This window comes from Nymphalis io, chromosome 9 (genome assembly GCF_905147045.1).
Source record: "Nymphalis io chromosome 9, ilAglIoxx1.1, whole genome shotgun sequence".
Taxonomy (NCBI): Eukaryota; Metazoa; Arthropoda; class Insecta; order Lepidoptera; family Nymphalidae; genus Nymphalis; species Nymphalis io.
Window position 1 is genome coordinate 6152045 of NC_065896.1, and position 16861 is coordinate 6168905.

General features: G+C 31.4%; 1 protein-coding gene across 2 annotated transcripts; it reads right to left on the reverse strand.

Moving 5' to 3' along the window:
- Nucleotides 1-88: 88 nt before the first annotated feature.
- Nucleotides 89-14367, reverse strand: LOC126770825 (mitochondrial uncoupling protein 4). 2 transcript variants are annotated; one of them, XM_050490413.1, is made up of 7 exons: nt 14055-14367; nt 8056-8205; nt 7324-7400; nt 6336-6531; nt 4970-5146; nt 4461-4683; nt 89-320 (listed from the first exon to the last, which is right to left on the reverse strand). In XM_050490413.1, the coding sequence occupies exons 2-7, from the start codon at nt 8156-8158 to the stop codon at nt 146-148; spliced, it is 951 nt and encodes a 316-aa protein (XP_050346370.1). In that variant the 5' UTR covers nt 8159-8205; nt 14055-14367; the 3' UTR covers nt 89-145. The 2 variants fall into 2 exon arrangements, with proteins under 2 accessions (XP_050346370.1, XP_050346371.1); XM_050490414.1 differs by lacking the exon at nt 14055-14367 and adding an exon at nt 8414-8715.
- Nucleotides 14368-16861: the final 2494 nt, after the last annotated feature.

The following is a 16861-nucleotide window of genomic DNA, read 5'->3' on the forward strand; positions in this document are numbered from 1 at the left end:
TTGGTTATAATTTTATTTTAAAAATAAATTAACAATTTATAAATGTTTTTTTTAAATATTATTTGCATTTATAAGCATCGTAGCTTCCTAATTGGTAACAATTACACAAACCCCATATAAATTCAAGCTTTACAATTTTTGGTATTTAAAACGTATGGCCTCCGATTGCAAGCATGATGTTTTCAAACGCTACCCAGTTGATTAAAGCCCAAGGACCGAGCCGCATCCAAAGCGGAAGAAAACCTTTGTACAGTGAGAATATTCCTTCATTTTTCACAGACTGCTGTAGACAATCAATCATCCCACGATAAAGTGTGCCTCTGAAATAAAATGAAAAGTAGGTAAGAATAACGCATAATAATTATTTAAGACTATAATTTAGACAAAAATAGTTTACCGAGCTAGAGCAAAACTTACTTTTGGCTCCATTGGTGATTTTAAAAGTAAACTAAACTAAAAACTAATGCAACACAAATTCTGATAAATGAATTTGCACTCTATTGTATCATATATTAACTATTTAATTAGATGAACTTTTATATTATACATATAATAACCCATTGAGTGTTTCAAAGCAAAAGGGTAAACATCTCTTGAGTGATAAAGCTTTGTTTAATGTTATTACTAACAATATGTAACATTTATATCAAAAACAAATACTTTCTGTCTAGAGAGATAAATTGTGAGGATTTGAGTATTTACGGACGCTTTTGAATTTCGATAAATAAATAATTATATATATTATTTAATATTATAATTTCTCAACACTACACAAGCGACCTGGGAGAATAAATTTGCACTAGGCAGTCTGGAAGCTTATATTCGGTTTCGATAAATTGTTTACACAATATTAAGAACTATTATATGTTATGTTACGATATTTCATGATTACTTTTAAGAGAATGAAAGGACTTCGCTTATATCTTAAACGTTTGTGATACTCCACTAAATGGTATTGTGAACGATATTTTAGCCCTCTGGCGTTGTGTCAAATATATCATCTAAGATAATCACATAGATAATTATTACGTTTATTAATTAATTGTCTCTATTCCTATAACCCATAATATACGCTCATAAACTATTTAAAAATATATGAATATAATTATACACGACAATAATGACCTCACTCTGAATCCGCGCCTGTCAGACAGATGTGGCGTTAAAGCATAAGCAAGTCCGTATTATGTTTGAGACTACAAGGAAAACCTTTGTTGAAATTCTCATAGTATTCACACACAATTATAAAATCGCAGTCTGACTTAACGTACTTCTTGATATATTAATATATTTCATGTATTTAAAACACCGTTCTTTGAACCTATGTATAATTTATATGAGTAATTGCTACTCACAGTCGTAGTAACATTTATCGTATGTTATTATATATTTTATCCGAAATCGTTTGTACGGTGATGATGATACGGTAGATCAGGAATATTTGAAACGAAAGGGAAAGGAGTTACATTGAGCGTGCGCGGGTCCCGACTTTGACCCCGTTGTTTGACCTCGACCGCGCTTTGAACGCACCAACCTACTTACTGCATTGGTACGTACCGATTAAAGTTACGTCAAAATACGTCGGACTATTATCTATTTCTTTTATATGACCAATTCTTTGCATTTTTGTAATAAATGAAAATATTGCACTAATAATTATTGATATTGCGAAACAGATGAAAAATATAATATGAATTACAATATTGTGATTTTTAAAAATATTGTAGCGTACACAAATAGTATTATATCATCACAATCATATTTCCTTTGATACCTAATCAATAGAATATATTATATATCGCACACCCTACACCGTTTTCTTGTTTCCGCAATATACTGTGCCAACTGTTATTACAAAGTTCGAACGAATCTATTTTTCTTTTCTGGCGTGTATCTGCGCTATTTGGAAAAAGGATTCATTTTGGTATAAAAATTCGAAGTAGGTTTTTTTTTTTTAATAGAAATGACTGATCTAATATAAGTATGCCGTTGAATATTTTTTAGTTACATTTATTGGTTTATTATTCACATTACATATGTACTTATAATATTTTGCTAGCGGTTGCACAAAATCGGCGAAAGAATACGATTTCATTATAAAAGTATAGTTTACGAGTATAATAAAAAATTGTACATCATAAAAAAAAAAACAATTATATTATCAGAAAGTACTCGTTCATGCGGAGATTATTCTCACAACAATATTTTTTTAATAATAGAAGGGTTCCCAATGTATAATAAAAGGGATCCCAAGGGAGTCGACAAAACTTATAGCCACATTTAATGCCCTCGCGCAGAGCAACTCTTTAGAATGACAGCTGACATTTAAAAAAAGGTTTATTTTCGTAGTAGCTTTCCAGTCGTTGTTTTTGGTTTGTACTAGGAAGTGTTTGTACCATAATCATGCATTTTCTCTCATGTTTTCTTTTTACAATTATATTGTTTTATGTCAACTACGTTCATTCCGAAGGCTGTTAATAAGTCGAGTCTCATTTCGGTTAGGTAATTATTGAATGAGATATCAAGAAATTTTATCGTGTCTATAGGGCCTTATCTTTATTGTTTACAATACCATTTTTTGTTACCAATTTGATAAAGTATTTACGTAAATGACTTGCATTTAAAGAAATGCGACAGATTAACCTAACATCTCAACTTGCGAGAATCTTTCATCTGCCTGCGTTATCTATTTCCAGATAATTAGCGCAACAGATATATATTTTTTTAAATATCTATTATTATATATATAATACTGTCGTCATTACGTAGCTTTCTGACCAGACTTTTTTGTTGCAAACAAATACCTTATATCTATATAAGTTATATGATTTATCTACGTCTAACATCAAGTACTTAATTAAGTTTTTTATTGTAATATTTCGTTGAAGTTGATTTCTTTTTTGTTTTTACAAAGTTAAAACAAAAAAAGGCTTTAAATATTGAAGGGTTTCTTGAAATTCTGTGTCAACCAATAAGCGAAATCAAATTGCCAATTTGCAAAATAAGTAATAAGGATACGAAATGTGTAAAAAGAGTACAGTACAGTAACAGCCTGTTAATGTCCCACTGCTGGGCTAAGACCTCCTCTCCCTTTTGAGTAGAAGGTTTGGAGCTTATTCCACCACGCTGCTCCAATGCTGGTTGGTAGAATACACATGTGGCATAATTTCAATGAAATTAGACATATGCAGGTTTCCTCACAATGTTTTCCTTCACCGTCAAGTACGAATTGAATTATAATCACAAATTAAGCACATGAAAATTCAGTGGTGCTTGCCCGGGTTTGAACCCACGATCGTCGGTTAAGATTCACGCGTCTTAGAACGCGAAGTAATAAGGATACGAAATGTGTAAAAAGAGTACAGTACAGTAACAGCCTGTTAATGTCCCACTGCTGGGCTAAGACCTCCTCTCCCTTTTGAGTAGAAGGTTTGGAGCTTATTCCACCACGCTGCTCCAATGCTGGTTGGTAGAATACACATGTGGCATAATTTCAATGAAATTAGACATATGCAGGTTTCCTCACAATGTTTTCCTTCACCGTCAAGTACGAATTGAATTATAATCACAAATTAAGCACATGAAAATTCAGTGGTGCTTGCCCGGGTTTGAACCCACGATCGTCGGTTAAGATTCACGCGTTCTAAGCACTAGGCCATCTCGGCTTTTTTTAGAGTAAAAATTCAATATTGTATTGTTACAATGATTTTTAAATATTAGACACGTTATATACTTTAAAAAACTACATATAGAAGATAACTGGATTTAATTAGCAATTATTTTCTTTGAAATAAATACATATAATTCACAACAATGTTTTCATACTTATATAACCTACTAAATATGTAGAATCGTTCTAAATAAAGTAAATATTGACCAAAACATATATAAATACCATATGCGCGCGATTTTACCATGGGTGATAAATTAATAGAGTCGAAGCTCACATGAATATCGATTTCATAAATGTAGGTCGCCCGATCTACGGCTAGATAAAATGTAAGTATGCGTTCGTTGGGTGGTACTTAGACTTGTGTGAAACCATACTAAAATCAAAAAACAATGGGGTTTCACTTGATTAATGAAGAAATATTAGAAAAAGAAGCTATAATGATTATAAAAGTTAAGTCGACTTTTCACTATGATTATCTTTTGTCCACGTTCCCTTCCTCTTTGGACAATTTTTTAAGTTGTTATTTATATTAAATAAATGCACAATTTACGATACCATAATTTTCGATTCTTAAAAACAATCAATAATTTAACTTTTTCCTAAAAATCCTCATAAATCAATATACATATATATGTACGTCCCAAAATTAGTCACGACCTCTAAGATTTATAGATATAATATCAAAAATAGTAATAACCTTCTAAAATAAAATGTTCTTTAAATTGTGTAGTTATATAATATTAACCCATTTGAATTCTTTACAAAAAGGCAGATGTACTAGAAATACCTTCCATCCGGTCCCACCGGCTGGTTCATAAGACGTGTTTTAAGCACGTCGGCGGGTGTGCCCATCACGGCGGCCACGAAGCCAGCGGCGAAGGCGGCTGCGGCGTGCACGAGTGCGTTGTCCGCCATTCCGAACTCACGTATTAGAAACTGCTTGCTGTAGTCGTAAGCGACCAAGTCACCCATATTCACAAGTGCAGCGCGTTGCACGTTCGGTATTGCACCTGTTTTTAAATATGTTCACTTGGATAAATATTGTGTTTCCTACAACTATTGATTTTATTTTGACTTCAATTTTCAAGTGACACATGAGAAAAGCCTGATTTAAGATTTTGAAATAATAATAATACATTTATTACGTTATTAGCCTATTTAATATGTAGGTACATAGAAATTAGTGTAAGTTGTTGCATAATAATATTCCATTTCCTGTGCGTCCATTATCTCACTTAAAAATTTCAGCCTTAAGATGTGCAGGAAAATAGTTTTAATAACTATCGAGCAACTAACCTCTCCAAAAACCCAAAATGCCAGCCTCTGAATACAGCATCGTATAAGCCTGCCTACAATTGGCGAAACGCCGCGGCTTTCCTTGCAGTACCCGACGACCTTCCGCTTGCATTTGCACTTTCACCAGATCCGTTGGTGATGCTATCAATTGTGCCAGAGATCCTGCCACCAGACCGCCTGCAGAACTTCAGTCACATTACTTATACATCACACTCAATAAGGTACGACTAAAACTGAATTATTAGTAAATGATTCCCTGTTTCGGAAAAAATATATTTAAAAAACTATCAGTGATGACATTATGGGCCCTTTAATGTGACAGTCCAATGTATAGTTCTAGTTGTCAATTAAAGCTATAAGCTGTTGAATGTTTGGCGAACTTGTGACTACCACTTCACTATCTAATTTTATAATTGGAAGAAGTGTTGTTGATGCCCCAAAAAAATTCAAGTGTAGATGTGATAAAAATGTATCAGTTATTTAAAAAAAACATCAATAAGTGATGTTTTTAAAACATGAATGGATTTTATACACTACTTAGTTTAATATTAAACTTAAACTTGTTTACGTTTTTTTTTTTCGAGGAATTATTTTTAGGAATAATGATTCATTGCAGTCAATAGTCACTAGTCTAGATGACTAGACGTTCCACGTGCATAGATAATATATTAGAACGTCCTTCGCGAAATCGGGTCAACAGACTGTACATCTTATCTAATAATGATAAGAATTTAAATACCTACTTTACTACTACTAATACTTTCGTTTTTATGCATTTTATTATTTTAAATATAGTTTTAGTTATATTTTTAAAGATAAACGCTTAGAAACAGTTCAAAACTGTTAAAAATAAATATTAGTTTAAAATTATCATATCGTCGACTTTACATTTTATAAAGTAGTACAACCAAACAACAAAGTAATCTACAAGTTACTTTATAAATATGTAACAACAATATTTAAAACTGTTAAATATGTAAAGTATAAACACAAATGCGTCGTAACGAAAATAAATAAAAGGACGTGATACTTTACCATTAATGTTTATGTAAAAGGAAAAAAGTAACAGCTTTAAAATGTCCCTCAGCTAGGCTTAGCCTTCTCGTTTTGAGGAGAAGGTTTTGAAGCTTACTCCACCATGCTGCTTCAATGCGAATTCGTGAACGTGACAGATTGTCAATCGACACATGCAGCCTTCCTCGCGATTTTTTCTTTTACCGCTGCGCACGAAGTGAATTATAAACATGAATGAAGTACATGACTATTCTGTGACGCTTGGTTGGATTAACCGCAATCTTCAGATTAGATTCGCAGGTTCTTACCATCTTGGTTAATATTTATGTACTCTTATATTATTTTCACTTACCCATTGAAGCAGCTCCCAGGGAGACCTTCCCATTGGTGTCTTTAAATGCATTGCGGAAGTGTTCGTAAATAATCAACCGACTGCCTGAGTAAATTGCGTGACGTTGGAACATTGGCATGAGCCCACTCCATAGTTTTGAAATACCTTCCTGCTTCGCAATGCCAACAGCTGTTTTTATCATTCCGTGATTCTCCAACTATGATAGGCATTTTAAATGTTTGTAAATTCATTATATTAGCTTTAATCCGCTTAATTTATTTAACGAAATAGTAACTATATATTTTAATCCGTTCCACAGACAATTACAGTTTACGAATATTTAAATGAACTATTTATTAATATAATTAATTAACGATTGAAATTGATGAACATATAATTTCAATCGCTTTATTAACGAGTTTTCTAGATAAGTTGATGTTTATAATTACCCCTCCGCTCCTAAAGGTCATAGTGTAACATTATATAGCCTATAACCTTCCGCACTCGTTGGTCTAGTAGCTAGCTTATGATGATTCCAAGGTTTTAAGATCAAAATCCAGGTCGTGCCAATTAAAAATTAATGGGTTTTTCAGTCAATAAAATCAGAAATATTTAAATTGCGTTATTCCTGCGCCTTAAATCTCTCAGGTAGTGTAGGATAGCCGTCCTGTCGGATTACGAAAGTGAAGGAATAAAGAGTACGCCTCAGTTTAAGAACACCGAATTACCGAAATCGGTCAGAAACCTATAACTAACTAACGCAAAGATTTTTATTTTAATAAAACTAGTTTCTGAGATTAGTGAGATCAACTATACCATATGATATAAAGATTATATGATATTACATGATGATAGATTATCAATTATTAAAAAATATATCTTTGGCAACTTTTAATTGGTAACGAACACCTATTTCAACATAATAATAATCTCTTTGTTGATAGAAACGTGACAAAAGTCAATTAAAAGTCTATCAATAAAAAAAAAAAAAGTTAATTATATTGTTTACCGTGTATCCATGCTTGGCTGCGGCTACCTCGGACTGTATTTGTAACCTTGTCTTGGTTAAGTCGAACGGATATGTAGCTAAAAAAGTAATAAATAAATTACGTTAAATTGATTAAATGCGTTATTACAATAAATTACCATTTGTGTATTATCAGTTCTTTTTAAAACTTTTTATTATAAATAATATGTAATATTACTAAGATAATGTCCGAAGTATACTTAATAATTATAAGTTAAAGTATTAACTATGTTCTTTCTTAACGCTGTTATAATTTAATTACAATTAAAGCTAAAAAAATACTGACAACTTATGAAAGACGGTCTTAAGCACATCTGAGAGCGTCGGATTAAATGTGGACAACGGTAAAGACTTAAAGCCAAGTGTGAGAACTACTTACTTATTTTAAAGAAGGTATTAACTTGTTTGGAATATGTACCTGGCTTAGTTGCCTGGTAACATTCAAGAGCCCCTAAGTCCTACTCTCCTAAAGATAAGTTTAAGAACGTTGAAATATAGTATGTATACTATTTATATTACATTTTTAAAAAAGAGTACTAAGAAACATATTTTAATGATGTACATTTGAGATACCATCCTGTACATATTATAACAAATAATATAAATAAATCAAATTACCAAAACGTCAAAACAATAAAGAGAAATACTGTGTTATTATATTTATACATACATAAGATTAACAAACAAATCATGTATAAATTAGTTTTTCCTAACCTGTCTCCGCGGCCCATGCCCCAAGCACAGCAACACCATAGCGAGCTGCTATGGAGTCTGTAGTTTGAGAGGCGGGGTGATCAGCGTTACGAAGCACGGGCATTTTGATTATTTATCACCTTACTACAACCTCTCCAGTATCCATAATACCTATAAATAAAAAAGGTCTTTATTTTTAACACAAAGACATCATCATCACCATCATCGCTTTCATTTCATAATAACAATCAACAAAAAAAATAGTTTTGCTCAAAACCATGTTAAAACGTAGAGATTAGGAAATATTTAACTCATTATATTATTTGTATTGCTTAATACTTGGCAGTGCTATTCTGTAAGAAATGACTTCATTACTCACCCGTAAAATCTTTACAACCAACTTATGGCGATATACTATTTTGTTGCGTGTTTTATTGAAATATTTTAATTATTGTGGTCAATCTCGCACATCACTTTCTGGCATTTCAGGACCGTTTACTACGGTACATTTCGAGTTTGTTCTTACAGAATAACCAAATGGTTGTACTTGCTACGACCTCCAGCAAACCAGGTTTGATAAAAAGAGCATAAATGTTTGTACAAAGAAAACCTACATTTAAAACTATACATTCATATATGCGAAGATAAGCAGTTTCTTATCTTCAACGAAGTAAAAGTAAAAAAAAGGTGTATACATTATTCGAAACTCTATTTAATACTGATGGTTTGCATGATCGGATATATTGATTCGAGTTGCGTAACATACATATATGAACCATCACATATGTATTGATAAGTAAAAGTCAAGGCGACTTCATCGATAACCCTATAACCCCTCTCTTCAACAGACAGACATTCAATTACTTTCAAACTATGGTAAGCTATGTTTGTTTAAATACATTTTTAATATGAAAATAATGTAATGTAAATACAAAAAATAATTTTGTTTGTTAAAAACTTCTGTCATATACGAAAATAGCTCATGAGCAAACAATTAAACTGAGAAAACGCTGACGTTTTCTTCTATACAATTTCTTTAACAATGGCTTCCATTCTACGGGAACATTTCATGCTAATGCAGTAACTAGTTGCATTGTAGTAGCATGTTTAGTGCTTTAGTAAATAATGGAGTTGATAGTATCCGTTCCAAATCCTATTATAACATTCAATGCGATTACAATTAATTACTGCGGAGTGCGGCTTAATAAATTAAGCATAACGTAAACAGCATAGTTGCTTTAAATTGATATAGGTGCGTCTTTTAAGTGATAAATAATTCGCTATTTTTAAGAGCATTACTTAATGTCAATAAATACAATTGAATAAAACAAGCAATATCCATATCCTAGCTGTGAGCTAAAACTAAGGTTGCTTGATCAATTTCCACACATAGGTACAACATGTTGTCAATACTCCATTAAACGCAAACACCTGCAATTTTTCCAAGTATCTGTGCTCTACCACAATATCCACATTTCCTGTTAACATTTTATGACGTAATAGCGATTAAGTAGTTACAATCCTTAGGTAGATAAGTTATTTTAAAGTTTATAAAAAATGAGGTATACCGAACAATACATGGTCTAAAGAAGCCGACTCAGTTTCTTTACAGTAACAGCCTGTTAATGTCCCACTGCTGGGCTAAGGCCTCCTCTCCCTTTTGAGGAGAAGGTTTGGAGCTTATTCCACCACCCTGCTCCAATGCAGGTTGGTAGAATACACATGTGGCAGAATTTCAATGAAATTAAACACATGCAGGTTTCCTCACGATGTTTTCCTTCACCGTTAAGCACGAGATGAATTATAAACACAAATTAAGCACATGAAAATTCAGTGGTGCTTGCCCGGGTTTGAACCCACGATCATCGGTTAAGATTCACGCGTTCTTACCACTAGGCCATCTCGGCTTTTTTTTTTTTTCTTTTTTTTTTTAGTAAATTATTAGTTAATATTTTAGTCAGTTTCTTTAGTAAATTATTTACTACTTTGACACTACAACATAGAAGACTATATTATTATTACCGTCGTAACAATTCGTTCGCGGTAAATAAATGTCTTCGCATAATAATGCTCTTTCAAAGTCCACAGTCGACCGAGTCCAATGTCCATGAATCGTTACCACGCTTAACATCAATATATAATACTTTGAGAATCAACTATTGATTAGAAGTAGTCACCGATAAAGAATGCATTGCGTTGATATATTTTATCAGTATATTGGAACCGATTCAATATCTAATGGTAGAATGTGTAATGTGTTTTATAAAACACGTTAACATATTTTTAAAGTTTTAACTTTTTTATGGAAATTAAGAATATATTTCACAATATTTCCTGTAATTTATAAAACCATGGGCTTATTCCCAATATTCGAAATCTCATCTAATTATATACATATTATGAGTAAACGGTAAATAGGTACGTCATAAAAATAATTATAGTAATTATTGCTTGGATATTTAAAACAAATTTCGTTGTATATTTAATAAAAATCAACAAGCATATTAGATTTATAATATCATGATTTATATAAACCGTTTTAAAAAAACAATAACAATTAATTTTATGAGTATCATAAAATATATAAGTAATACCCATATTCATTATATAGTATTAGTATAGATTAGGTATATATTTTCTAAGTATATATAAAAACATTTTTTTTTTTTTTTATAGAATAGGAAGGCGGACGAGCATATGGGCCACCTGATGGTAAGTGGTCACCAACGCTCTTAGACATTGGCATTGTAAGAAATGTCAACCATCACTTACATATCCAATGCGCCACCAACCTTGGGAACTAAGATTTTATGTCCCTTGTGCCTGTAATTACACTGGCTCACTCACCCTTCAAACCGGAACACAACAATATCAAGTATTGCTGTTTTGCGGTAGAATATCTGATGAGTGGGTGGTACCTACCCAGACGAGCTTGCACAAAGCCCTACCACCAGTAAACTTAATCTCTATATTGTTTATGTGTGTCAACCGCGATTATAAAAAAGCAATCCAGCAGTATTGAATTAAGTTGGAGACAATCGATAGCATGATTTATCATGTTAAGTGCATTGGCAAAATCTGTCGATCAATAGTAATAATTCCATTCTTCGAGCCATCCCGTACACCCTCCGTTACTTTTAAATGAGGCAAGACAATATTTAATTATGCGTTTTAAGTTCATAAATAACATTATGATCTGACAATTAATTAAATTGTTTTTAATAGTTTTATACATTTGAATAGTTTACATTTACCATTAAATTAAAAGAAAAAATAGTTTTATTATCTCATTGTTTAAGGCTTATAACATGTCACTTTAGTATATAAGCTTTTAACATCACTTACCGAGTCCAACTATGATAAATTTGATTCAAGTAGTTTAATTGGAGGATTTAGATAAAATAACTTGTTATAAGATATTATTTATGCGTGCATTTATGTGGCTATATTAAAATAGCAAAAGGTTTTCTTGTTGAGCATAAACTGTTAATTATTTAGGTGAGATAAAAAATATAAAGGCAATTATGTTAAGAAAACGTTACTAAAGCAAGTATAAAATAATTATTGACGATTTATAACTGGGACCCGATAAAAAATATATTCAGAGATTTGGCCCGCTCCTATAATATCTTAAACCCTGAATATTCTGGAAGAATGCCAAATTTTGAATATTACTCCGACTCGAGGTAGCTGAGACATGTTAATATTACGACCGTATTAGAAGAGGAGAAAATTGGAATAGTAGCAACTAGGTTAATATTTTTTTATCAACATCGTTACATTATTTCGTCATATCGGCATATGAGTAGGTTGTGTGTTAATTTGAATTTGTCTTATCTTTGTTACTCGTAAATTCTTTTATATCTTTATTTTAGATATTATAACAATTGTACGTTAGTGCCTCGATCAAGTATTGTATCCGAAAATAATCTCTAAAAAAATATATTAAATATAGACAAAAATTGTATCGAAAATATTTATTTTATAAATTACAAACTTTATAGAAAATAAATTTCTTTGAGATCAAATACTTTTAGTTAAACAAGGATAATTTTGGCAAGTGAAATAAAAACGAAATTTTTATTTATTTATCTTTACCGCCATATTGGTTAACCGCGAATTAATTCGTCTTCAAGGAAATCGTTTTTCATACAGTCAAAACTTTGTAATCATAAAGATGATAATCATCTATTAAGTTGTTCAATAAATAGCAACTATAAATAAATAATTAAAAATAACATTGTTGACATACCAACATTGATGAATTAGAAAAAAAAACCACTATTTATTTTATATGAATTCACTTCGTTATATTTTAAATTCCGAAAATGAATTTTGTAAGAATTGCAAGTAATGTTTGTACATGGACGCGACGAATAAAAATGACGATGCGCGCGTATTTTATTGTACTATGTACCCATTCTAAATTATCGCTAATTGAACGTACTAAAAATACTTTTCAATTTAAAATAGCGAAATTGTGCTATACAAATAGTAAATTGCGAGAGTTTTAATTTTATTTATTCTAATTTGTTAAAAACTATAGTATTAGACTGTTGTATATTTAGTATGTACCTACATGTAGTTGGTGCATGCAATTATGGTCGATGTGTTTTTACTATTTTACATATTGTTGTGTAACTCATAATAATATGATATAGATCGTTGGAATTAATATATAAATATTAATTCAAGAATAAAACTCGGCATAACGTTATTTGTTCTGTTTTTGGAGGCTGTTTATTGTGTCTATTAATACACTTGGTTAAACAAACTCTTTCGAATAAATGCATTCTTCGAAACAGAAATGCATAATCACATTATATAAGCATTATAATAATATTGACCGTTATAGCCAATTATTATTACAACTTGTGATACCGTTGAATAGCCCATAATTTCGTGATGAGCGACGTAAAGTTTGTCAACATATTGATTTTTAAATATCGAGTCAATCGGAACTTATTTTTACTTTCGTCTAAACTTAAATGATAATAATTCTTGGCGAGCTGGATAATATTAAACTTTAAGGACATACGAATTGTCGATCACGTAATCCATTAAAAAAACCAGTGTCAGATAATGGTATGTCGTGTGTTGTCCTGAAAAGAATTACATGTCAGGCAAGGTTAACCATTGCGAAAGTCCAACAACTCCTATAGAATTAAAAAATCGCCATATCCTTATTTGGTGCTCTACATTGAGAGCACCATCAATTTACGTGCCTCTGGAAAGACCACCATGTTGAGATGGTACTTAACCTTCATGCACGAGCCAACAACTGCATACATTTTCAACTGAACCGGACGAACGATGCACGAACGCATAAAATACGAACAATTAATTTTTTATACCTAATATACCTAATATACCTAAGTACATTGTTTATCCTGAACTACTTCTTTTCCTAGCTTCGACTTATTTACTTAGAATACAAATATTTTCAGCGAAATAAGCCAACTTTATTAAAATATTTCCAAGATATTTGTTAAGAGTTTAAAGATATCTTTCTGTCTAACTTATCATTTTGACACAGTTCTCTTTTATAAATAATTCATGAGTATGCATTTTAATACATATGTAAGGAACAGGAAGTTGTAAAAAAAATCGCATATTTGGTCTGGAATCGAATCGAAAACATCCTACTATAATATTATGATATTTATGCCGGCGGTCAATGTCTATCGACAAATGCCGCATTACGGTTCGTAAAACGTTTATTGACCCTTTGAAATCAGCTTGTTATACTTGATTTCATAACTTTGTAATAATAAAGTTACAAATAAGTTGGTCTATAACAACGCTCAAATTGTGTGCTAACTTACGATATCATTTGAAAAAATTCTCATAATATTCCAATCTATAAAATATACAGACAATAAATTTTCAAATTAATTAAAAATTGACAGCCTAAAAACTTAACAACAAAAACAAAAAATTTAAAAAAATGCAAATAAAAATGTAGATAAGTGTTCTTGGTCAATTTATATATTGTATAAAATTGATTGTTAGTTACCTACCTTTGTAAAACACTAACTCAATCACCGTAACGACAGATTTATGAGAACGTTATGAATTTTCATAGCTTGATACAGGCGCAATGTAAACATTGAACTGATTACATCAATGACAGCTATATTATTATATCACGATTAGAGTGAAAATTCTGAAGAGGATGGCTGATACGATTACGAGCGAGTCAGAAAGGGTGCAAGGTACTCGTGCTTGTCCCAAATTCGCAGTCGTCAGCCGCTCGCGGCGCGAAAGAGCGCGAAGACAAGAAGCGGACAGCAGCTGGCGTCCGACTCACATCGCTACCGACTTGTGACTATTCTATTCAAGCACCGTAGAATATCCGACGCCAAAAGAAAGACCTCAATTATCTATATGTACAATTGTACTATATAGTACAACCGCCTACAATTCGTTGACGTCATTTCATTGAAGAGAACTCCCGTAAAACTTTCATTGATATCGTTCAAGTCAACAAATCGTGTGCTAGTGTGATGTTAACGAAATTTTTATATAAGTAATTTTATTTTATATTCATTCATTAATTCTTAGGATCGTCATATACTTATTTTTTATATTTACGAATGTTACATATAAGTATTTGAACAGGACTTCTTTCTATTGATCGTCATTTCAGCAAACTAAATAACGAAAACTAAAAGGTAATGTAATAAACTAAAAGCTAATAGGAATATGTCAAATCTTTAAAAAGTAGTAAATAGTCTATGATCTGATGCCAATAACTTTCATAAGTATGACCTATCAATACTTATGAAAGTCAAGATAAGACTACGCGTGAGTTGGGTCTATGACACTTAACTTAGTGACAATTAATACGTAAATAATGTAGAGTTGAATAAACAATGACTTAATACATATAGCAACAAGAACAAAAAGCAGTCGTTACGATAAGTATGACTATAGTCAACGTAATTTATATATAAAACAGATAACAAAACAAAAAATCGATCTCAATAAGGCCCTCAACAATAAGCTTGCTCGTTATTCTTCCTGCTCTTTTAACTGCTAAGGATGTCGTAACAATACTATATTTGTATTGTTTTACCTTTTGCATACACAACTACGATATATTAACTTGTTTACAAGTATATAGCCAATAGGGCTTTTATAATATCGCCAGATGGGGCGCGTCACTTGCACTGTATGCATCATGTAGACTGAACATTTAAACAAAAAAATACAATTCCCCAGCGGTAAAAAGCTCTAGATATATTTCAGTAATGGAAAATACAATTTAGGGTCAAACAACTTTAATTTTTATAAGCGAAACCTCATAAGAGCAGAATGGTGAAATAAGCTCCAAAGCTTTTCCTCTAAAATTGTAAGGAGGCCAGCAGTAGAATATTTACTTTACTTTGAATTTATTAAACTACACGACAATTACCTATCTTAGTAAATTCTTGATATCCTAAAATTTATTTTAATTTTGGTTAAATATCTTTACTTTTATATTAACGATTAACATGTGTGCGTATGTAAATTCATATGCATACATAATTTTTTCATCATCATTTCTTGAATACAATAATGATAATACCAATTATTGTAATAACGAATAATAAAGAAGCATCGAAGACGTTATTAAATGCATATCAAATCTCAACCAAGAGTTTTTTATTTCGCTTTGTTTTGTACGTATTCCATACATACAATTTTAACGTTATTCATACAGTTATCGGTGTGTTTAGGCCCGTCTGTCAATATTTTGTACTTTGTGTATTGTTTTGTTCCGTTTTAAACAGCGAGTGAGTCGCTAACATTAGTGACGTATTGACGGTATTAGAAACGATTTTTATTCCTAATCTCTTATAGTCCCATTGTATACTGGCGTAGACAACCACTTACCAATATAAATATATGATCGTCTGCCTTCATAAAAAAAAATTAGGAGTTTCATTAAAATATAAAACATACAACAAATATTATTATTTCTTCAGAAAAGTCAAAATTACAAGTTTGACATTTTTTTGTTCATAGCATGTAAGACATAATTATTAAATAAAATAACCATTTACATATAAGTACCTATATTATTATCATCTTCATAATTATGATCAACAAATGACGATCACATTACTAACGGATCAGAGTTTCATCTTTAACGTGGTCAGTTCAATGAAAATATATGTATACCATTTATAAATTCATATACAATGAATATTATTTTTACGAGCTTTCAATAAACTTGCATTATTTCGAAGTTGAAATTTAGCGCGTAGATTCAGTTTCGTTGACAACGCATTTTTATGGTGTGACGTGTAAAAATGTTTTATACGTTTAATTAATTCCAACCCATGTTGAAATAACGACTAAATTATTAGTATTTCGAATTAAATGCTAAGGGAATAGATACTAGGAATTTCAATAATATCAATTTGGATGGATTTCTTGTATGACATAGTATGTGTTTTATTGAGTTAAGTAATTAAAACTCATTTTCTTATTACCATTAGTATCTACTGTCGCACCGAAAGCCGAGCGTGATAACGTCTCGTCATTTTTTTTAATATGTGATTTGGAGAACACATTTTTATACGATTGGCATTTTCATAAGTGCAATAACACAATGTTCCTAGTAAAAAATTTTCTTAATTTCATTTCGTTTCTAGAGAATGTGATGCCAGTGGTTTAGCCTCTCAGTTTTTGTTATTGAAATCGCTCGAAGTCCGAGACCCTTAACTGGTGGTAGGGCTTTGTGCAAGCTCGTCTGGGTAGGTACCACCCACTCATCAGATATTCTACCGCAAAACAGCAATACTTGATATTGTTGTGTTCCGGTTTGAAGGGTGAGTGA